At 52.8% G+C, this 12,703-nt stretch overlaps 1 protein-coding gene across 1 annotated transcript; it reads left to right on the top strand.

Annotated features, from left to right (window-relative positions):
* Nucleotides 1–1,883: 1,883 nt before the first annotated feature.
* Nucleotides 1,884–12,116, top strand: Mmp11 (matrix metallopeptidase 11). The gene is made up of 8 exons (XM_003477946.5): nt 1,884–2,017; nt 6,856–7,085; nt 7,895–8,038; nt 8,118–8,251; nt 8,393–8,634; nt 8,755–8,971; nt 9,746–10,003; nt 11,220–12,116. The coding sequence occupies exons 1-8, from the start codon at nt 1,913–1,915 to the stop codon at nt 11,351–11,353; spliced, it is 1,464 nt and encodes a 487-aa protein (XP_003477994.1). The 5' UTR covers nt 1,884–1,912; the 3' UTR covers nt 11,354–12,116.
* The last annotated feature ends 587 nt before the right edge of the window (nt 12,117–12,703 follow it).

A 12,703-nucleotide genomic window follows, 5' to 3' on the forward strand; every position in this document is an offset into this window, starting at 1 on the left:
GGCACTCAAGGCCATTTAAAGTAGTTAAACAAATGAATGTTTAATTTGTGTATCAGAAGATGTATAAAGAGCTTACCCAACTCAGTCCTAAATTTTTTTAAAAATGTGAGCAATATTACTAAAGTAAGGGTGACGCAGACATTGATAACCTGGGCATGGTAGCACAAACCTGTAATCCCAGCTGAGACAGGAGGATTGCTGTGAGTTCAAGGCCACCCTGGGCTACATAGTCCAAGGGCAGCCTAAATTACAGAACAATATCTTGTCTCAAAAAAAAAAAAAAAAAAAGACACATACAAAAGAAAGAAAAAAATAAAAAAGTAAAGATAGCTTATCTTTAAAAAATGTACCCTGATGTGTTTTGAAATTTTGTAGTTTTTTTTTTTCTTTCTTTTTGTCCTTGAATAAAATGGATTTGAAAAAGAAAAAGAAAAAAATATAATCACGGGGTCAGGGATATAGCTCAGGAGTGCAGTACCTACCTAGCAAGCATGAGGTCTGGGGTTCAACTCCTGATACAAAAAAAAAAAAAAAAAAAAAAAAAAAAAACTAGCACTGTGGGAGGCTGAGGCAGAAGGATTGAAGCCAACCTTGATGGACAACTTAGCAATGTTTGGGATCCTGTCTTAAACTAAAAATAGATGAATGAATGAATGAATGAATAAATAAGGACTAAGAACATAGGCTCAGCGCAAGGGTGATGGGTTTAATCTGCAATACTGCAAACCCATACACTTAAAGTGAGGCACTGAGAAACACAGTCTCTTAAGTCCTAAAACTCACCCTGTCTTGTCCCTCCTTGTCCTCTAGGAGTCTCTGTGGAGTCTTGCAGAAGAAGTGAGGTGTGCCCTCCCCTTACCCCTCTGGCTCAAACTGGAAGCCCACAGCCTCACCTCCCTCACAACGTTGCTTGCCTAGGTGGAAGGGAGCCACCGCCTAGGTCTCTGTTCTGGAGGGTTGCGGTGATGGGGCAGATTGTCTAGTGTGATGGGTAGGGGAAAGGCCCTTCATCACTGGGGTGCACAGCAGGATGGAGCACAACCTCCAATTAGAGACTGGAGGATCCCTTCTAGAAAGTAGACACTACCACTGCTTTGATTCTCACCTCCTTTCCTTCATGTCTCAGATGTCTGTTTCTGAGAGATCCAGAAGAGCCTGTTGGGCCCTAGCCAGGGGACAGCCTGGCCCTCCAGTGCCCTGCTGAGACAGTTGTCTAGGTCCTTCCTACAGCCCCGTCCCCCAGCCTCCTAGCTAGAGGTTCTCCAGAGGTCTGCTTCCCTCCTGTATGGAAAAGCCTGGCCCCTCCCTCTCAGAGCTTCGGTTTTTCCAATCTACAAATTGTCTCTGTTGCAAAGTCAGGGACTGGTCAGCCACTGCCATATGCCTCCGTGTCCCCTGGGACACATTTTAATATCTTTCCTCACATGGATCAGTTGGCTCTGAGGGTTGGGAGAACTTGCCTAAGAGAAGGACCACCTGTCACCAGCTAACAGAAGGTCGAAGGTCAGGCCACAAAGGAGACCTAGACGGGTGATGAGCCCTCCAAGGGTGGGCGTAGGTTTCAGGGAGAGTGAAATCTGACGCCTCGGACTCACCAGGTCTAAGGCTTTGGAACTTTTGTACACGGCGGGGAAACTGAGGCCCACAGCGGTACCAGCCGGCTAGAGTTACAGCCAGCAACAGAGCTCCGACAATTGGAGCTTGGTCCACCTCGGGACCGGACTGATCTCCGAGCCGGACCCCTGCGGGTCCAGCACCTCCTAAACCACCTCCCCCACCTAGGCCACCGCAGCCCGGAGAGTTTAGAACAAAAGGCGGCGGGGGGCGGAACCGGGGCGGGCCGGGGGCGGGGCGGAGGCTATAAGGGGGCCGCTGCCCGGCGCGGCCCAGCAGGCCCTACAGCCCCGGGCGGATGGCTCGGGCGGCCGGGCTCCGCGGCGCTGCCCCGCGCGCCCTCCTGCTCCCGCTGCTCCTGCTGCTGCCGCCGCCGCAGCCACTAGCTCATGCCAGGCCACTGGTGAGTGCCCGCCGCCGGCCTGCAGCTCCTCCCCGAGGGAGGGCTGCGCCCGCCGGCCGAGCTGAACCCACCGGGGCGCCCCGGGTGGCCTGGCGCGGCTGGTACTGCAGCCGGCTTCTGGGTTCTTGTGGGTTTGATGGTGAGCTTCCCATCCCCAGAGGTGTGCAAATTGGAGTCTGCACGGGGATCGCTTGGGCTGATGAAGCAGGACTCCATGCTGGACGCACGCCCCCTCCCAGCTTGGGGACCTGCTCTGCGTGCCCCAGCCGCACGGATGCCGAGATGTGTGTTGGGAGGGGTAGCAGAGGGAGTGGTAACAGGGCCTCTTATTCATGACAGGGACAAAGCCGAGCAGGTCCCAGGCAGGTGTCAGCCTCCAGGTGTGTGGCCACACAGCTTACCTCCAGGTGTTCAGTGGGACGGAGATAAAGGAAGAGCTGGGGAGGAGAGCCAAAGCCTTGGGAAAAATGGGGTGTGTGTGTGTGTGTAGGAGATGCCACCCCATCAGCACCTCTGGGAGACAGGTTTGGGAGACTTGGAACCAGAGAACCACGACTGTGCGTATGTGATCATCAGGTGGGTGTCAGAGAGAAAGGGGTGGGTGAGACCCTCAGAAGGCAAAAGGTGGGGAACAGGAGAAGAGAGAGCACAGCAGAGTGAAGAGAGGAGGGACTGTCACAGGGACAGCTCAGCATGGCCTGGGGCCAGAGCCTGGACCACTGCAGGCCTGAAGGCGCCTGGAGGTCTGGCCCACTGTGCCCCACAGCTGAAGTGTCCCCCCAGCTCAGGTGACAATGGGAGCGAGAGAGTGTGACAGCCTGCTCAGCCATGCCTGCCCTCACCAGCCAACTTGGCCTATCATTTGCTGTAGGAGAAGGGGCTGGCTGGGAAGGAGGGGTGGGGGAGAATGGATGGCTCCTCTCAGTCCCCTAAAACTTAGACCAGAGTAAGGAATCACCCTGGGTAGCTGTTGAACCTACGGTTGGGGAATTGGAGAGATCTCGGTTTGACCCATGTGACACTAGGTAAGCAGTAAGCTGTCTTCCCCCTGGGATCCTCATCTGCTCCACCTGTAATGAGAGGATGAGGGCAGGAGGGGCTCACAGTGCTTACTACTGAGTCTTCAGGATGAAATGAAGCAATGCCAGGTATGCTGGAGACACTGTGTCACCTGTAGCTTCCTCTCTGATGCTTGTGCAGGGTCAGTGCTGGGATTAGGGGCTTCCTGGGGTGGAGGGGTTCTGAGCTGGTCTATTGTTTGTCTCTGCAGACATGCAGGGAGCATTTGGGTTTGCCTCCAGCATGTTTATCCCTAGGCTATGTCAGCCGGGGCCTGAAGAGCTCTGTAAATATTTATCCAGCCCAGTTCCCAGCTTCCAGGGTTGATGAAAGCCCCATAACCTAGTGGGACAAAGCTGCTTTCCTTCCTGGAGCCAGCAGAGGGGTGGGTGGAAAGCGGCCGTTACAAGTGTGGAGAAGATGAAGATGTTTGTGCGGGTGGGCGGGTTACTTGACCTCTCTAAACCTCAGAGGGGCACAATGCTTCACAGAACCGTCTGGTGATGCCCCTCTGACTTCACAGCCTGACAAAGTTCATTCTCTTACGGCTGCCTCTTGCTGGCAGCAAAAGGGATTGCCCTGGTTAACCGTCCCCATTGGAGTGAAAGCAGACTGAGGCCCAGAGAGTTATAACTAGCCTGGTTTTACACAGTTGTTTCCTAGCCTGGGTCTTCCTTTATATCTCCCTTCTCCCCTCTACTTTCTGGGTTAGAAGTTGGCACAGAGGCTGACCTTGAGTCTCTGAGTTTAACCAGGAGACTAGGTCAGCCAAGAAATTCCTTGAATGTGTCTGAGACACTGAGGTTGGTGGCTGCTGGGTGGGGTGGAGGGGTTCTTAGCTAGTCTATTGTGGGTCTCTGCAAACACACTGGGAGCCTCCAGCTCCAGTGTGGGGAGGAGAGGCACCTAGGGTGGGGCAGCCAAAGGGAGGCTACTGGTTGAAGAAGAGGGAATGCACTAGAGGCAGAAATACTTCTCAGGAATGTAGGTTTGAGAAATAAGCCAAGAGCTGGCGGGTGGTGGTGGTGGTGAGGGAAAGCCCTGGAGGGGATGCATGAGGCCCAGGTCTGAGCCCAGCTTTTGCTTCACTCGCTTTGTGACCCTGGACAAAGTTCTCAATCTCTGGATGCTTTTCATGCTCTGGGAAATAGAATAATGGCTGTTGCCCTAACTTGTCAGGGTTGTAGATAAGGCCACCATGACCAGCAGTCCACCTCACTGGATGCAAGTAGTCCTGGGAAGGCCAAGAATTTGGGAGAGTGCAAGAATTTGGGAGAGTTTCCAAGAATTTGGAAAGGAAGGATCTACAGGAGCAGGGAACAGGGCCACATTAGAGTGCTTTTCTGTGCCAGATGCCACAGTGGGCATAACAAGAGGAATCACTTAGCTCTTTGTCATGGGAACATCCCCATTTGACAGATGGAGAAGTCAAGGCTGAAACAAGGCCGTGACTTATACTGTGACATTCCCAGTGTCACAGTAGCATAGAACTAGGCTTTCAGAACCTCAGAGCTCAGGTCTGTGCTGCACTGAGAATGCTATTGTGATACAGGGGTCTGACTGAGGACTTGAAATCTCATGGAGGAAGGGGAGAAAGGCACAGTGAGGTGTGCTTCCATGATCTCCCCTCCCTTTATGGGGCGCTGTACCAGGAAGCAGAGGGGAAAAGACATTTCTGGCATAAGTAATGCTGACAGGCTGGGCTCTAAGTTGTTAGAGCTTCCCAGGGGACTAGATCCCTTGTAGGTTTCAGGGAAAGAATCTGTTTATCCTGTAGGCTGGAGTGAGTGGGCAGGCCCTTGCATTTAGTTACACAGATTGGTGTCCAGACTCTCCATGTGAGATTTCAGACAAGCATCATCCCCACCGTATGGTGCTTGAGACATAGCAGGTGCTTATAATTTCCCATTCCTTCTCTTCTGCCAAGGTGAGGTCAGCCTGGGCTCCTCCTCCGGGGAATAGATAAATCTCCAAGAACAAGGCAGGCAGCAGGGAGTGAGTAGCTTAGGAGCTCAGAGGGTTTGTGCTCTGCCAGATATCTGAGCAAGTTGCTCCACGTCTTCATCAGAGAAATGGACTTCGTGAGGGTAGAATTGGCAAGAGAGGGCTGGAGGTTTAGCTCCGCGGCATAAGTGCCTGCCTTGCAAGCAAGCAGTCGTGAGTTCAATCCCCGGTACCGATAAAAAGGAAAAAGACAAAAAAAAAAAAAAAGAATTGGCAAGAAATTCTACCCTGGGTACTAAGAGCATGTGGGTACAGCTGTGGGCAGGGTCCTAGCCCATCACAGTGACAAGTACTTATTAACAGGTAGCCCAGAATCAGCAGGGGCACAACCTAGGGAGGTTGTGCTGTACCAGGAAACCTTGTATTAAGCAGTCCCTGAATTAGGAGGAAACTGGTCTAGGGCCTCACGGCCCAAGTAACTCTAGTGCCCCTGATGATCTAGAAGTCGCCTTCATTGTGAAGCATTCCTAAAAACTGAGTCCCCAGCTCCGGAACTTAGAGCTCCCGATCTGAACTCTGGAGCCTGGGAGAGCTGCCAGGGGCTGAGGCTGAGGGTGGAGTCTGAATGGCCAAGTTCCCACCCCAAATATGGCTATGGGAAGGCTGCAACCACCCAGATCAGGCAGCCCCAGACCAGACAGGTACCAAGTGTCTCTGCAAACAGCATGGCTCCATCCCTCTTCTCCAGCCTAGGAAAACACTTGGCTTTTGTGTACTATCTCTATCTTTGACCTGGGGCATCAGAATCCTTACCTGGCCCTTCCGTTCCCTTTCTGGGCAACCTCTCTGAGCTTCTGCTTTTTTCATGGATGAGAACTATGACTTCTGCCCTGGGGACTTGCAGAGGCTGGGAGAAAACATCTCAGGTCAGAATTGGGGCCTGGGCAGGATGGATCTGGATGTCTAGTAACTGACTACCCCACCCTCCCTGCCTGAAAGGTGCAGGTACATCACAGATCTAGGTCCCACCATGTGCCCATCCTGCCATGTGCCTGGCAGGATGTGAACAAAACCATCTCTGTTAGAAATCAGACCTCAGGAGGCTGTGGGTGTCACTCAGTGGTAGAAAATATGAGACCCTGGATTCAGTCCCCAGCACCCCCTCTAAGAAATGAAATCAGATCTGGGTTAGCAGATTCCCTTCCCAGATGCCTGAGCTGTGCTAAGTGTTCAATACACACCATCTCATTTCATCCTCAAATCAAGAGGAGGGATTATTACCACCATCTGTCAGGTGACAAACAAGACCACATGGCAGGGGAGCAACCTGTCCATGCTGGGGGTGGAGCATGGAGCAGGAGAAAGGGCGGAGGCTGTTTATATACCTGGGGCTGGGTGTGTCTGAACTCAGTGGACATCCAAAGAAAGGGAGGGAAAAACAAGTTTGCTGAGAGCTGGTGCAGAGAGCGGGAGGAGCTTGTCTGATGTATCCTTGGCAGGTTTTTTAGGATCCACTTTGAGTTCATGTGGAGAGCACAGCTGGGGGTTCTTAGGCTCACAGTCTCTCATCCAGACCGCACTGGCCTGAGCAGCCAAGGTTGGTGATGGGCAGGGAAGGGAGGAGGTGAAAGCTTGATGCCTTGGAACAAGGTATCAGGAAACCAGTGTCAGCCTAGGGCCAAAAGGCCCTGCTTCATGCAGGCTCCTCTGCCAGCCTCTTAGTTTGCCCAGGGACACAGCGGGCTGGGGCTGTGTGTGGTTGTGCTGATGAGCTATGTATCTAACCTGGGGCCATGAGGACCTGAGGTCTAACGTGGCTCTTGTTTCTTGCCCAGGACACCCACTACCACCATCATGTGAGTAGGGGGCAGAAGCCGTGGCATGCAGCTCTATCTAGTAGCCTGGCATCTGTTTCTGATGTTCAGGAGGCCCCCAGGCCTGCTGGTGGCTCCAGACCTCCACGCTGTGGCGTACCTGACCCACCTGATGGGCTGACTACCCGCAACCGGCAGAAGCGCTTTGTGCTGTCCGGTGGGCACTGGGAGAAGACAGACCTCACTTACAGGTAGGGGCCAGAGGCCATCAGAGCAGGACTGTGTGTCTGTGTGACAGCTTGATGCCCTCACCCATCCTTCCTGAGACACTGCCAGGGCTTGATCTACATAGAAAACAGATCTATTCTTGTGTTTCTAGCTGTCATGGACCAACAGCCTGACCACTGACTAAAACACATGCCTATACTCTCCAGAAGCATGGGGGCCATCCTCTATCATCATCCAGGGTATTTCTGAATATGCCTAGAGACAGGTGTTTCTGTAAAGGCCAGACCTGGATTCCGTGAGAAACAGCCCTGTCCTCCAGGGATGGTGATCAAATCTACCATCCCAATTTAGGCCATTTGTAGCTATAAACCATGGTGAACAGGGGTAGGGAACAGCCTGCTCTTCACCGGATGGCCTGGGATGCTCCTAGGCAGGTGATTAAGAAGCTGAGACTTAGCTTGGGAGAGAAGAATGGACTAGTGTCACACAGCATTGTTGGGGCCTTGGGAGTTCCTTGGGTGGTGAACTGGGAATAAAAACGAAGCTTAAGGACCCAGCGTCTCCCCACAGTGAATGGAACTGTCAGGTCTCAAGACTCACGGTCCCATATGCTTTCCACCAAATGCAGAACTGTATACATCTCAATATACACAAGCCAACACAAAGACTGCACCCACATGGCCAGGGAGACTGCCTGGCTATTCCTGAGGCCCAGAGCACACCTGACCCTGGCCCTTGCATACACACAGATATTGAGCATTCAGGGGCAACTTGGCTCTTTCATCATCAGGGGGTTCCCTGCCCCAAGGTCAGACTCCTTGTTTCCCTGCAGAATTCTCCGGTTCCCATGGCAGTTGGTGCGGAAGGAGGTACGGAAGACGGTGGCAGAAGCCCTCCAGGTGTGGAGCGATGTAACACCACTCACCTTCACCGAGGTGCATGAGGGCCGTGCTGACATCATGATCGACTTTGCCAGGTGAACCTGCAGCCTGGGACCCCTCTGGGAACAAACCCTCTGCCAAGCAGCCACTGATTCTGCCCTCACCCACCCACAGCTACTGGCATGGGGACAACCTGCCTTTTGATGGGCCTGGGGGCATCCTGGCCCACGCCTTCTTCCCCAAAACCCACCGAGAAGGGGACGTCCACTTCGACTTTGATGAGACCTGGACTATTGGGGACAACCAGGGTATGGCCTGGCAACCCATTTCCAGATGGGACAACTGGGGATTGTAGAGAATGCGCACTTGCCATGGTCCCTGAGCTGGACTCAGGATCTTGGGAGGTGTGGCGGGGTGAGGGGTATTGCTGACCCGCCTCCCTTTTCCAGGCACAGACTTGCTGCAGGTTGCAGCTCATGAATTTGGCCATGTACTGGGGCTGCAGCATACAACAGCAGCCAAGGCCCTTATGTCCCCTTTCTACACCTTCCGCTACCCACTGAGCCTCAGCCCAGATGACCGCAGGGGCATCCAGCACCTATATGGCCGGCCACGGCTGGCCCCCACCTCCCATGCCCCAACTGTGGAACCCCAAGATGGAATAAACACCAATGAGATCGCACCATTGGAGGTGAGACTTGGGAGGGTAGAAAGACAGGAGGTGAGGCCCTGTCTGAGTGACACCCTCAACTCCTGCTGGCCTCTGTGGCTCAAGTGAGGCCTCTCTTCTGGCTCCTCTTTCCCACCCAAGCCGGAAACTCCACCAGATGTCTGTGAAGCCTCCTTTGATGCCGTCTCCACCATCCGAGGCGAGCTCTTCTTCTTCAAGGCAGGTTTTGTGTGGAGGCTGCGTGGTGGCCAGTTACAGCCTGGGTACCCTGTACTGGCCTCTCGCCATTGGCAGGGACTGCCCAGTCCTGTGGATGCAGCATTCGAGGATGCCCAGGGCCATATTTGGTTTTTCCAAGGTAAGTGGGTTTTGGAAAGTAGCTTAAGAGATTTCCTGGAGCCAGGAAGGTCAAAACCAAGGCTCTCCAGGGACATGATGCAAATGGAGAAGTTGTCCTGAAAGCTCAGAGCCATAAGAGCACGGCTCACTCCTTAGTCTCCGCTGGGAGGCTCCCAAGGAGGCAGCTCTTGAGATCAGAGTAGCGCTAAAGGTATTGCATACTTAGGCACCATATGTGTTGGTGCTCTCTACCCTCAAAGCCACGCCTTGGGTGTGGGGTTCTAGAGGTGGTAAAGTAATTCACTTGAGGGCGCAGCTCGGAAAGGTACAGAAGGGATCTAAGGTCTGGTGCCTGGAGCTTGTACTTTCCAAGCTCAGCTGCAGAGATGAGAGCCTGGAGCATTCCAGGTGGCAGAACTTCATAAACAAAGGTGCAGCAAGGGAGACTTTATGTGGGTTCCATTGCAGCCAAGGACCTTCTATGGCAGGGGCTGGGCTAGGGAGTGGTCATCCGTATTTCTGATAGGCATCCAAATCCTGGGGGAAGCTCAAACAGTTCTGTGTCATTTAAAATAATCTCATTCATGTGCTACTTTACAGCCTTCACTGCCTGCTGTTTCCCAGCTGGCTCCAACTCCCTTTGGGGGTGGGGGGGTGCTGGACAGGCATTGTCAGCCCATAGGTTTCATACACAAGGAAACTGGGAGAGTCTGCAGTGGTGGCCCAGCAGGTCCCGGGGGCAGGAGTGGCAGTGGTGTCTTGACAGCTACTTGCAGCCTTCACTCTCTGGCAGGTGCTCAGTACTGGGTGTACGATGGTGAGAAACCAGTCCTGGGTCCTGCACCCATCTCTAAGCTGGGCCTGCCAGAATCTCCAGTCCATGCTGCCTTGGTCTGGGGCTCTGAGAAGAACAAGATCTACTTCTTCCGAGGCGGAGACTATTGGCGTTTCCACCCCAGCACCCAACGCGTGGACAGTCCGGTGCCTCGCCGGGTCACTGACTGGCGAGGGGTGCCCCCTGAGATTGATGCCGCCTTCCAGGATGCTGACGGTGTGTTAGGGTTGGTGGGAGTTGGTGGGATGTGGGTACAGCAGCAGCATCTCACATCAGGTGGTGGCTGGGTCCTCATGGGTTCCTTGGCGCCCACTTTAGAAGGCCCAGCTCTTCGTCCAGTACCATCTTCTCTCCTGGTAGCCAGCTGATACTATAGTCCGTACTGGAGATGAAGATATTGAGGGCTAAAAAAGTTTGTCTTTCTTTCTTTCTCTTTTTTCTTTTATTCAGTACTAGGGACTGAACCCATGGTCTTTGCACTGAACTACATCCCCCGTTCCTTCTTTATTTTTTATTTTATTTTATTTTTTTTTTGTCTTTTTCCTTTTTATTGGTACTGGGGATCGAACTCACGACCGCCTGCTTGCAAGGCAGGCGCTTATGCCGCTGAGCTAAATCCCCAGCCCCTCCTTCTTTATTTTTGCGATAGGGTCTTGTTAAGGTCGGGCTAGGCCCCAAATTGTTATCTTCTTGCCTCGGCCTCCCAGAGTGCTGAGATGATTGGCATATATCACCATATAATATCTTTTATGAACCTAGTTTTCAAAGGGGCAAAGAGAGGCATAGGTCCGTAGATGGGGCCACTGAGATGGACAGTGATGGAGCCAGAACTCATATTAGACCGTCTCTTCTTCTAACCTTCTAACCTGGCCTACCCCCAGCACAGAAGCCAAAAGCCAGGCTTCAACTCAGAGCCTGGTGATCTCACCTGCCAGCCTATCTTTGCTTCTGTGCTTTCCCTCACTGGGATCCACTGGAAGAGTCGTCTCAGTGTGGCCTCAGGCTTTGGAACTCCAGGATTCCACCTTCATAGTCTGATTGGTAGAGGAAGTAGGGTGACAAAGTGGGACCTGCTTTCTTAAGAATCAAATCCTCAGAGCTGGGGATTTAGCTCAGCGGCATAAGCACCTGCCTTGCAAGCAGGCAGTCCTGAGTTCGATCCCTGGTACCTGAAGAATCAAATCCTCAAGCTCCTGATGTCTGTCAGGCTGGGTGTTACCCTACAGTAGACTCTGGTCCAGGCATAAAGGCTGCCTGGAGGAAAAGCACATTCTAGAAGGCCATCTCTGGAGCCTACAGGTTTCAAGAAACTTGGCAGTAGCCAAGGCCCTCTCATCCATTTTCCCCACTGTACCTGTCAGTGGGTACAGCCTGCTAGGCAGACATGAGACCCAGCATCCGAGTGCCTAGTCTGACCTTTTTCTCTCTTCAGGCTATGCCTACTTCCTGCGCGGCCATCTCTACTGGAAGTTTGACCCTGTGAAGGTGAAGGTTCTAGAAGGTTTCCCCCGTCTTGTGGGTCCTGACTTCTTTGGCTGTGCTGAACCTGCGAACACCTTCCGCTGACCGCAGCTTGGATTCCTTCAGGGACTCTGAACCCTGTCTGGCTACATATATCAGGATAGAGGCCCACAGCAATGTTTGTGGCTATGGAATCAGGCATGGGACAGAGACTTTGTCTCCTCTGGGGGGTGTGACGGGTACAATCATCATGACAACTGCAGGAAGGGCCACGCAGGTCGTGGTCACCTGCCAGCAAATGTCTCAGATCAGGGAGGCTATGACATTATATACAGGAGGGTGGTCTTGGGCCAGCTACACCCACCTGTGTAGGTCGTAGCCAAACCTGGGTTTTCATCACTGTGCCTCAGGGTAGGACCTCAACAGAGATAGGGAACTACATGTTCTGACTCTATCCCTACTGTGAGATTCCTGTTAGGTACTGGTGCTAGAGCTGTGACGTCAGGGTCCCCAATGACCTTCTGCTCTGGCCAAGCCACTGGACCTCCAGCACGGGTCTTTTCCTGCGAAGTCTACTCTGGATTGATGCTTGGATCTTGCCACCTTGTGCCTACTGATCCTAGAGAGCTCTTCCCCAGGGTTCAGGCAAAAATGTCCACAGCCAGCCGGGGTGGGGCTGTGTCCCCTGGAGACCCTGAGGCCTGAAGGCCTCAACATACCTCAGACATGTCCAGGCCATTTGTTCCTGAAGCCTGCATTCTAGCACTGGTATCCTCCAAAGTGATGTAAATGTGTGTACAGTGTACAAAACAAAGCCTTTTTTTTTTTTTAAACTGAGGACTATCATTAAAAACACAATCATTTTCTACCTGTCTGTTCTCTTTGACTGTGTAGCCAGAGTGGGGAACCTGCCCTGGGCTGAAAACTAGAGTTGAAGCCTCTTTTCCCCAAGTTTCTGGCCCTGGGGCACAGAGGTCAAGCTGCTTCTTGCTCTACTCCTCTGTCACATCTGTAAGGACAGCTGCATTGGCTTCTTACTAGTTCCCTGTTTCCCCACCCCCTCCCTTTAGTTCTTCCTCCAAAGTGATGGTCATTTTATCTGATTATGCCAAAACCCAGCCACATCCCAAAATATTTTGGTCATTCCCACTACTTTGAAAACACACCAAAATGCATGGTTACTACCACCACTCTTTCCAGTTGTCCAGCAGCCCCTCACACAGCCTTCTAGCCCCTTGTGCCTTCTTCGTAATAGAACCTGTCAAGCCTGGTGCATGCCTGTACTCCCAGCACTCTGCAAAGCTGAGGCAAGAGGACTGTGTGAGCCTAGCCAGGCAACTTGCCAACACAGTGACTTAACAAAAACCCTGTCTCAAAAAAATATGTAAAGGCTGGGCATGGTGGCTCATGGTTGTAATCCCAGCACTCAGGGGGCTGAGGCAGGAGGGGTGCTGT

The sequence above is a fragment of the Cavia porcellus genome, unplaced genomic scaffold, assembly GCF_034190915.1.
Source record: "Cavia porcellus strain 051 isolate PalLab524CR breed Dunkin Hartley unplaced genomic scaffold, mCavPor4.1 scaffold_16, whole genome shotgun sequence".
Lineage (NCBI taxonomy): Eukaryota > Metazoa > Chordata > Mammalia > Rodentia > Caviidae > Cavia > Cavia porcellus.